The 10258-nt window shown below is 70.2% G+C and overlaps 1 protein-coding gene across 4 annotated transcripts; it reads left to right on the top strand.

Annotated features, from left to right (window-relative positions):
- The first annotated feature begins 229 nt into the window (after positions 1-229).
- Positions 230-9529, top strand: LOC311530365 (uncharacterized protein). 4 transcript variants are annotated; one of them, XM_084646880.1, is made up of 12 exons: positions 755-883; positions 1623-1961; positions 2070-3382; positions 3992-4099; positions 4246-4356; positions 4434-4547; positions 5301-5438; positions 6040-6219; positions 6918-7088; positions 7204-7383; positions 8876-8984; positions 9162-9529. In XM_084646880.1, the coding sequence occupies exons 3-11, from the start codon at positions 2480-2482 to the stop codon at positions 8972-8974; spliced, it is 2004 nt and encodes a 667-aa protein (XP_084503006.1). In that variant the 5' UTR covers positions 755-883; positions 1623-1961; positions 2070-2479; the 3' UTR covers positions 8975-8984; positions 9162-9529. The 4 variants fall into 4 exon arrangements, with proteins under 4 accessions (XP_084503004.1, XP_084503006.1, XP_084503007.1 ...); XM_084646878.1 differs by lacking the exon at positions 755-883 and adding an exon at positions 230-441 and having other exon boundaries at positions 1623-3382; XM_084646879.1 differs by lacking the exon at positions 755-883 and adding an exon at positions 1023-1174 and having other exon boundaries at positions 1623-3382.
- Positions 9530-10258: the final 729 nt, after the last annotated feature.

Below are 10258 nucleotides of genomic sequence, written 5' to 3'. Positions count from 1 at the left end.
GAACCCAGGAGTCCTGCACCTCCCCCCCCCGTTCTAACCACTAGACCCCACTCCCCTGCCAGAACCAGAAGAGAACCCAGGAGTCCTGACCCCCTCCCCTCCCCCTGGGCTCCAGACTCACATTCCGGCAGGGTGACGCAGGGGTGGGAATTAAAGGGCCAGCCCCCCCCCCCGCGCTGCTGTCCCGGCCCCTCAGCACAGTGCCCCCTCCCCCCCGTGCAAAGTTGGGCCCCCCCCAGCACAGCGCCCCACCGCAGCGCTCAGCCTGGACCTGCCCCCCCCCAGGCTAGCCAGGCGGGTGGGGGGATTAGCTGGGGGGGGGATTAGCGGGTTAATCTGGCCGCAACTGCTGCCTTTAAGTGGCTTGTCTGTAAACAGGCTGCTTGGGGCGGGGGGGCAGCAGGACAGAGACAGCAGCACCCCCCCCAGAGAGAGAGAGAGGTGAGAGAGCGCGCCGGGAGTGGGGTCTAGTGCTTAGAGGGGGGGGGGGGGCTGGGAGCCAGGACTCCTGGGTTCTGTCCCTGGTTCAGGGAGGGGAGTGGGGTCTGGTGGTTAGAGCGGGAGGGGTGGGAGCTGGGCACCCGGACTCCTGGGTTCTCTCCCCAGCTCGTGGAGGGGAGTGGGGTCTCTTGTTTAGAGCAGGTGGGGTGGGTGGGGTTGAGAGCCCGGACTCCTGGGTTCTCTTCCCAGTTCAGGGAGGGGAGGGGGGTCTAGTGGTTAGAGCGTGGGGCGGGGAGCTGGGCGCCCGGACTCCTGGGTTCCCGCCCCGACCCCGGGAGGGGCGGGCCCGGCAGGTGTGCGGCTCTTGCTCCCGGATGCGGGCGGGGCGGGGAGACACCTGAGCAGCCCGGACCCCTTTTCACTCAGGCCCCGGGACCGAGAGGTGACAAGGGGGAGCCAGAGGGGGGTTGGGGGGAGGGGGTGGGGTGAGACGGGAGCAGAGGGGGATAAAGTCCAAACCCTGCGGCTGTGTCTCCTTATCCCCACCCCCATGGAACAGGGAGGGGGAGGGGAGCCCGGACGCCTGGGTTAGCTCCTGGATCTGGGAGGGGAGTGGGGACTAGTATGGTGGGCGTAGGAACCAGGACTCCTGGGTTCTCCGCCTGGCAATGGGAGGAGAGGGGGGCTGGGAGCCCGGATGCCTGGGTTGTCTCCCGGATCTGGGCAGCGCTGGGTACGTGTAGACTCTGGAATCAGGCCAAGACCCCACCCCGCTGGCTTCCCTCCCCAAGTCACCCCTCCCCTTTGGCCTCAAATCCCCACCCCCACTTCCCTCTTTCGTTTCCCTGCCACCGTCCTGACCCCTTACTGGCCCAGCCCCACCTCCCTTCCCTGACCCCCCTCCCCCACACCCGCAGCAGGCAGCGGGAGTGAGGGGCACCGGCAGAGCTGGGGGGAGCCCAGGGCTGGGCGGGCAGGGGCTGCGGGTCGGGAGTGAGGGGCACCGGCAGGGCTGGAGGGAGCCCAGGGCGGGGTAGTGGGGGGCTGCGGGTCGGGAGTGAGGGGCACCGGCAGGGCTGGAGGGAGCCCAGGGCAGGGTAGTGGGGGGCTGCGGGTCGGGAGTGAGGGGCACCGGCAGAGCTGGCAGGGGGGGTCTGACTTTATTTTATTTGCTCTCCTAGCCTGGTTCGTTCCATCCCACAATTCGACCCCTCCACGAAGGCTCTAGATCAGTGCAGACCTGTGAGCCGGGTTCTAGCTCGGGGTTCTAGACTCCACTGACCTCTGGAGCGGCCGCATCTGGGATCTGGAGAAACAGGACGAATAATCCAGGTCTAGAGCAGGCGAGTTCTGGATCCCACCACGTTCTAGGCTCCGCCAGGTTCCAGAGCAGACCCCAGGGAATCTGCTCGATGCTAGAGGAACAGAAAAGCTCCAGGCCCCCAAGGATCTGGACCGTGCTGGGTTCTAAAGCCTGCAACCATCCTGTAGCCTGTTACACCGTGAGGTGGAGCCAGCAGGTGGGAAAACTGGGTTCTAGATTATCCCAGGTTTCTAGCGCCCCATTCTAGATCCTTGTGGGGGGGTCTAGCTTGGCGACGCGGGTACTGAATTGCATGTGTGTCTAGATCTGGGCGGTCCAGGCGGGAGAGGAGACTGAGGCACAGGCCAATCTAGACGCTGCAGTACCACGATATAGGGCTCTGGATTCAGCGCTGGAGGGACCAGCTCAGAGGATCCAGAACCTCACGATGATCTAGAGCAGACAGGGTTCTAGATGCCATCAGGCTCCCGAGCTGACACCTCCTGCCGGGCTGACGCGTGCGGACTCCGGAAACGGCAGCAAGACCCGCTAGGTTCTGGAGCCTACGCATCCCCGGGAGCCGGTTCTCGATCCTGCCTTGCTCTAGATTGGCTGGACCGGCGAGCTGTGGGTTGGGTGGCCTCTAGAAACCAGACGTAGGGCTCCAGAGCGGGCCCACCCAAAGCAGGGAGCTCCAGAGCCCCCCTGAGGTTCCAGATCAGGCTCTCGCTGCCCATGGAGGACCCGAGCGACGCCTGCCGGCTGTGCGGCTCCCAGCTGCAGGGCAGCCAGCGCCGGTGGCTCTTCCACCAGGCCCCCCAGCGCCCCGACCTGCGGGTCCTCCTGGCCCACGTGTGCCGGGAGGCCCCACGCCGGGGGGACGGCCGGGGCGAGTTCCTCTGCGGGAAATGTGCCCAGGCTCTGGGGCGGGTTTTCCGCTTCGACGCGGTGATCGCCCGGGTCCAGGCGCTGTCCCTCACGCGGCTCCGGCACCTCCTGGAGGAGAAGGAGCGCCTGGCCCGCTGCCTCCGGCACCTCCAGGCCCGCCGCAGCCCCGAGGCCAGCCTGCCCCCCAGCCCGGCGGGCGCCCCCCAGCGGCTGGACGCGCCGTACCTGCGGCTGCTGCAGGACGACATGGCGCTGTCCGGGCTCGAGTGCTGGGCAGAGCCGGGCGCCGGCGGGAGCCCCTGCCAGAACCGCTGGTGCCCCGGCTGCCACGGGCTGCGGGTGCCCGACGCGGATTACGAGTGGGTGTGCGGGAGGCCGCGGCCGCTCGGGGCCGGCTCCCCGGCGCTGCCCCTCTGCCGGGACAAGTCCCAGAGCATGCCGCTGGTACTGCGGGCCGGCCTGGGGGGCCCCCGGGGGCACGGGGGGTCCCTGCTCTCCCTCCGCGCTGGGTCCTGCTCCCTCCTGTCCCTGGACAGCCTGGCTGGGCCGGAGCCGCTGGGGGAGGCATTGCGGGCACTCAGGGGCATCGGCCAGCGGGCGCTGAGGGTGCCCCGCGGCAGCAGGATCCCGGTGCTGGCGAAGAGGGCAGCCCCCTCTGGCCCCCCCAGGGAGATGGAGGAGGAAGAGGAAGAGGAGCAGGAGGAGGAAGAAGAGGAATTCGAGGATGAATTCATACCACTAGGGGTGAAGGTAAGAAGGGGCAGGAGGAATAGAACCCAGGAGTCCTGGCTCCCAGCCCCCCTGCTCTAACCTACTAGCCCCCACTCCCCTCCCAGAGCCAGGGAGAGAACCCAGGAGTCCTGGCTCCCAGCGCCCCCCTGCTCTAACCATTAGCCCCCACTCCCCTCCCAGAGCCAGGGAGAGAACCCAGGAGTCCTGGCTCCCAGCACCCCCCTGCTCTAACCATTAGCCCCCACTCCCCTCCCAGAGCCAGGGAGAGAACCCAGGAGTCCTGGCTCCCAGCGCCCCCTGCTCTAAGCACTAACCCCCACTCCCCTCCCAGAGCCAGGGAGAGAACCCAGGAGTCCTGCCTCCCAGTGCCCCCCTGCTCTAACCATTAGCCCCCACTCCCCTCCCAGAGCCAGGGAGAGAACCCAGGAGTCCTGGCTCCCAGCGCCCCCCTGCTCTAACCATTAGCCCCCACTCCCCTCCCAGAGCCAGGGAGAGAACCCAGGAGTCCTGGCTCCCAGCCCTCCCCCCTCCCCGCAGCCTGCTCTAACCCACCAGCTCCCACCCCCGGAGAGTCCCTCTGTCTCCGGGAGAGGTTGGGGTGCGTCCTTCTCCCCATTCTCTTTCCAGACTCTGGGGGGGCGGCGGCTCCGGTGCCAGGAGCTGACGGGGCGGCTGGCGGCTGCTGAGGAGGAGCTGAGGAGCCTTCGGGCGAAGACGGGGGGCTGGGCCCCCGAGGTATGGAATTTGGGGGGCAGCATCCCCAGCCCCACGCTGCCCGGGGAGAGCCGCCTGCAGCCCAGCGCCCCCTGGGGCAATGGGGCAGCCCTGCCCGCCCGGGGAGAGCCCCCTGCCGCCCCCCGCCTCATCTCTCTCTTCCGCAGGACGCCGGGGTCCCCCCTGAGCCGGGGGAGGGGCCCGGGCCGGGCCGGAGCCGGGAGCGGCTCCTGGGGGCGCTGGTTCGGTGTCTACACAGCAAGGAGGCGGCGCTGCAGGTAGGTGGGGAGGAAGTGGGGGGACGGGGGGAGCAGACCCCGGGCTCAGCCCCTAACCCCCCCTCTGCCTCCCCCAGGACTGCCTGGCCGCCCTGGAGAGCCTGGCCCCGCCGGGGGCCGAGCCGCCCGCCCCGGAGAGCCTGGTCCGGCACCTCTGCGGGCGGCTCAAGGATCGGGACCAGGCGCTGGAGGTAGGAGCCCCCCCCGCCCCGCCCCGCTCCCTCCTTCATGGGCGGTGGGCCCGGCCCTGTCCCCCCCCGCCCGGCTCGGGCCCGCGTGTCTCCCCCCCCCCGCAGCGCCCCTGACTCGCTCCCCCGCTCCGCCCCCCCGGCCCGGCCCGGCCCTGTCCCCCCCCGCCCGGCTCGGGCCCGCGTGTCTCCCCCCCCCCCAGCGCCCCTGACTCGCTCCCCCGCTCCGCCCCCCCCAGCCCGGCCCGGCCCTGTCCCCCCCCGCCCGGCTCGGGCCCGCGTGTCTCCCCCCCCCCCCGCAGCGCCCCTGACTCGCTCCCCCGCTCCGCCCCCCCAGCCCGGCCCGGCCCTGTCCCCCCCCGCCCGGCTCGGGCCCGCGTGTCTCCCCCCCCCCCGCAGCGCCCCTGACTCGCTCCCCCGCTCCGCCCCCCCGGCCCGGCCCGGCCCTGTCCCCCCCCCGCCCGGCTCGGGCCCGCGTGTCTCCCCCCCCCCCGCAGCGCCCCTGACTCGCTCCCCCGCTCCGCCCCCCCGGCCCGGCCCGGCCCTGTCCCCCCCCGCCCGGCTCGGGCCCGCGTGTCTCCCCCCCCCCGCAGCGCCCCTGACTCGCTCCCCCGCTCCGCCCCCCCAGCCCGGCCCGGCCCGGGCCCCCTGTCCCCCCCGGAGCCCAGCTCAGTCCTGTTCCTGCCCCGCCCGGCTCGGGCCCGCGTGTCCCCCCCCGCCGCGCCCCTGACTCCCTCCCCCGCTCCGCCCCCCCAGCGCACCCTCGCCGATCACTCCCTGGCGCTGGAGCAGGAGCAGCAGGAGCGGGGCCGCCTGCAGGGGGCGCTGCAGGACCAGGACCGCGAGCTGGGGCGGCTGGCGGCCGCGCTGCGCACCGGAGAGCGGACCCTGCACGTAAGGGGGCTGGGGACCCCCAGATCTGCGGGCGGGGGGTCACCCGGGATTCCCCACATCCCTCCCCAGGGGGATTCCGCCCCGGGACCTCTGCCCCTCCGCCCCATGGGACGAGACAGGCTGGACACCCAAAGCCCCCTTTCCCCATGTCATATACACCCCGTTCCTCCTCTGCCCCCATTTACCAGGGAGGGGGTTTCCTGTGGGGTATACACCCCCCCATTCCTCCTCTGCCCCCATTTACCAGGCAGGGGGTTTCCTGTGGGGTATACACCCCCCCATTCCTCCTCTGCCCCCATTTACCAGGGAGGGGGTTCCCCTCGGGGTATACACCCCCCCATTCCTCCTCTGCCCCCATTTACCAGGGAGGGGGTTCCCCTCAGGGTATACACCCCCCCATTCCTCCTCTGCCCCCATTTACCAGAGAGGGGGTTCCCCTCGGGGTATACACCCCCCATTTCTCCTCTGCCCCCATTTACCAGGGAGGGGGTTCCCCTCGGGGTATACACCCCCCATTCCTCCGTCCCACCTGACCCAGGGCAGGGGGAATCTGTCCCCCCGCTCCCTCCCCACACACTGTTTGGGGGGCGGGGGTCTCCAGGCCCTGCGCGAGACGCTGGAGCAGAAGGAGCTGGAGTCGGGGCAGCTGGCATCGCTCTGTGCCATGGCCCAGGACACCTGGCGCCGGCAGGACCAGACCCGGGCACTGGCGCTGAAGGAGATGGAGGAGTTGGTCGCCGCCCTGCAGGCCGCGCTGGCCAGCAGCACCAAGGACCTGGAGGTAGGGAGCCCCCTGCCCAGGGCCATGCAGAACGGGGGCGGGGGGGGTGACAGCGATTCCTGGCTCCAGCGTGATTCCTAACCCATCTTGTACCAATTCTTTCACGCCTGCCAGCTGGTCCCCACTCAGAAATTCCCTTGGAAATTCAGTGCACACCCCATCGCTGATAGGTGATGTCTATAACACGGGTTAGAACAGGGGCTGCGCCTGCCTCAGTTTCCCAATGGCTTTCATTCCCCATGGCAGCTGCCATATAGACTACCAGTTGCAACAATGTTTCCCACCTTCTAGGTCTTCCCAGGTCAGCTGTCCCCACCGGGCCAGGTGCTGTGTAGAACATCCCTTGCAACAATGTTTAACTCATTTCCTGTGTCCCAGCTGAGCTGCTCTGCTGGGCTTGATCCTGCCGGGCAGCTGAGGGTTAGACCATCCATCTCGCCAGCGTCTCCCAGTTCTGGCTGTGCAGGACTGTGCTCCCTACCTTGGCTTGCTAGGGCAGGTGCCAACCTCCAAAGTGGGTGAAACAACATTTTCCTCCCCGACCAGCCCCAGGAGGCGTCTCTAGGTTTGCTCCCCGCCAGGTGAGGGCTGAAACCACTGTTGCAACAGTGTTCTCCCATCTCAGCTCATCCGGCCCCTGGGCAGGTTCCGTGTAGCACCCCGAGAGCAATAGTGTGGGTCTCCCGCTCTCCCCCAAGGTGCTGGCCGCGTCCCTGGATGCCCCAGGCCCGGGGCTGCTGCAGCGGCTGCAGGAGCAGGAGCGGCTCCTGGCCGAGGCGCTGGCCCAGCGGGCCCGGCTGGCTGCAGAGATGGAAGCCCGGCTGCAGGGGGCGCTGGCGGCCCAGGCCGCCGCAGAGCAGCAGCTGCAGGTGAGGGAGGGCGGGGGGGGGGGCGTTGCTGGTGGAGGACGGCAGGGCTGGGGGCAGGGCTGGGGGCACTACCATGGGCAGACCTGGGGCAGTAATTCTTATTTCCCGCCCCCAGGGCCAGCTGCGAGGCTGCACCCAGGCGCTGGCCGGACGGGCGCGGGAGGCGGCGGCCCTGCGGGGGCGCCTGGCCCGGCAGGAGGGGGCGCTGGCCGAGAGAGCCGCCGCCCTGGTGCAGTGCCGGGGGGAGCTGGCCCGGCTGCGGGGGCTGCTGGAGGAGCGGGACCATGCACTGGCGGTGAGCCCGGGGGGGGCAGCGGTGGGATGGGGGAGACCCGACTAGCACCACCTAGTGGTGAGCCCGGGGGGGGCAGCGGTGGGATGGGGGAGACCCGACTAGCACCACCTAGTGGCGAGCCCGGGGGGGGCAGCGGTGGGATGGGGGAGACCCGACTAGCACCACCTAGTGGTGAGCCCGGGGGGCAGCGGTGGGATGGGGGAGACCCGACTAGCACCACCTAGTGGCGAGCCCGGGGGGGGCAGCGGTGGGATGGGGGAGACCCGACTAGCACCACCTAGTGGTGAGCCCGGGGGGGGCAGCGGTGGGATGGGGGAGACCCGACTAGCACCACCTAGTGGCGAGCCCGGGGGGGGCAGCGGTGGGATGGGGGAGACCCGACTAGCACCACCTAGTGGTGAGCCCGGGGGGCAGCGGTGGGATGGGGGAGACCCGACTAGCACCACCTAGTGGTGAGCCCGGGGGGGGCAGCGGTGGGATGGGGGAGACCCGACTAGCACCACCTAGTGGCGAGCCCGGGGGGGGCAGCGGTGGGATGGGGGAGACCCGACTAGCACCACCTAGTGGCGAGCCCGGGGGGGGCAGCGGTGGGATGGGGGAGACCCGACTAGCACCACCTAGTGGCGAGCCCGGGGGGGGCAGCGGTGGGATGGGGGAGACCCGACTAGCACCACCTAGTGGCGAGCCCGGGGGGGGCAGCGGTGGGATGGGGGAGACCCGACTAGCACCACCTAGTGGCGAGCCCGGGGGGGGCAGCGGTGGGATGGGGGAGACCCGACTAGCACCACCTAGTGGCGAGCCCGGGGGGGGCAGCGGTGGGATGGGGGAGACCCGACTAGCACCACCTAGTGGCGAGCCCGGGGGGGGCAGCGGTGGGATGGGGGAGACCCGACTAGCACCACCTAGTGGCGAGCCCGGGGGGGCAGCGGTGGGATGGGGGAGACCCGACTAGCACCACCTAGTGGCGAGCCCGGGGGGGGCAGCGGTGGGATGGGGGAGACCCGACTAGCACCACCTAGTGGCGAGCCCGGGGGGGGCAGCGGTGGGATGGGGGAGACCCGACTAGCACCACCTAGTGGCGAGCCCGGGGGGGGCAGCGGTGGGATGGGGGAGACCCGACTAGCACCACCTAGTGGCGAGCCCGGGGGGGGCAGCGGTGGGATGGGGGAGACCCGACTAGCACCACCTAGTGGCGAGCCCGGGGGGGGCAGCGGTGGGATGGGGGAGACCCGACTAGCACCACCTAGTGGCGAGCCCGGGGGGGGCAGCGGTGGGATGGGGGAGACCCGACTAGCACCACCTAGTGGCTGCAGCCGGCCTGCACCCAGCTGCCAATAGGGGCTGCCGGAGGAACTGCAGCTGGGGGCAGCTTTGGCGCCACCTGCTGGCTGCAGCGGGAACTGGAGCAGCTGGGCTCAGCCCTGCAATGAGTTGTGGCCGGTCTCTGCCTTCCCTGGCAGACAGGGCTGATCCACTGGGTTCTCCCCTGCAGAAGGCTGCCCGAGAGGCGGAGGAGAAGGACCGGCAGCTGCAGAAGCTGCAGGCGTCCTGGCTGCAGCGCGGGGCCGGGGGGATGAAGCAGACGCTGTGAGCGGAGGAGGGTGAGTGAGGGCACCTGGCAGAGGGGGAAGGGAGGCGAGAGACCACGGAAGGGGCAGTGGGGAAAGGGAGGAGGGGGCAGGGCTGCAGCAGAGGGTGGGAGAGGAGACCAGCTGGGGGGGGGGGGGCAAATCTCTTCCACAGGCTGCAGCTTCACTCTGCCCTTGGCTCTGTTGCAGATCCGGGGGCTGGTGTGTGGGGCCGGCTCTGCCCCCCGCCCAGGCCCCACCGGAGATGGGGCCGCTGAGCTGGAACGGACAGGGCCGCTGCGGGGGGATCCCAGCTACTCCAGCCCCGGCCGCGCCCAGGAGGGGGCGCTTTGCTTAAAAATGACTGGGGGTGGGGGGGAGTATTTACCACGCCAGCGAAGGCTGGGTCTGGGCCATGCCTGGCCCTGCGCGGGTGGCTGGGCGCCTGGGTCCCTTGTTTCCGGGAGGGGGCTCTCCCCGGGCGGCTCCCATCGCTACCGGGGTGCTGCCCTGCCCCAGCCTGCTTCGGCTTAATTAACGAACCAGCCCCATTAATTAGTAAATCATCTTTAATGAAATCGCTGCTCCTTGCTCCTTAATGCCCTTCGGCCCTGGCGAGAGACAGCCTGGGAGGGGCTCTATACACCCTGCACTGGCTAAGCCACGGGGGGGGGAAGGGCGGGGAGGATATTGGGGGGGCTATTGATTATGGTCATTCCTACAGCATGGGGCATGGCCTGCGTTGGCCATGGACAGGAAGTGACACGGTTACGGACAGGAAGTGGACCTGGGCCATGGGGGGCGGGGGACACACGCCAAGGTGGAGGAACCAGGCCGGAGAGGCGGGGGCCTGGACTCCAGCGCAGGCCCCCCGTACAATGGCCGACAGGAAGGGGAGCTAATGTGAGGGGGCTGGACTGTAGGCCCCCCTGCTCGAACATGGCCGACGGGAAGCGACACCCGTGGGGGGGGGGGGGGAGAGAAGGTTGGCCCCGGTAGGGGAAGGAAGCGGATGCCCACGGGGGGCAGGGGGGAGGAGAGCTTGACCACGGTGGGGGAAGGGAGCAGACACGCCGGGGGGGGAGCTTGGCCACGGTGGGGGGAGGGAGCGGACACGCCGGGGGGGGGAGGGAGCGGACGCCCCCCAGGTGGGAGGGAGGGAGGGAGTTTGGCCACGGTGGGGGGAGGGAGCGGACACGCCGGGGGGGGGGAGCTTGGCCACGGTTGGGGGAGGGAGTGGACGCCCCCCAGGTGGGAGGGAGGGAGGGAGTTTGGCCACAGTGGGGGGAGGGAGCGGACATGCGGGG

The sequence above is a fragment of the Lepidochelys olivacea genome (genome assembly GCF_965140295.1).
Source record: "Lepidochelys olivacea isolate rLepOli2 genome assembly, chromosome: 14".
NCBI classification, from domain to species: Eukaryota; Metazoa; Chordata; order Testudines; family Cheloniidae; genus Lepidochelys; species Lepidochelys olivacea.
The sequence above is the reverse complement of the archived record's forward strand: the minus strand, read 5'-3'. Positions and strand labels throughout refer to the sequence as shown.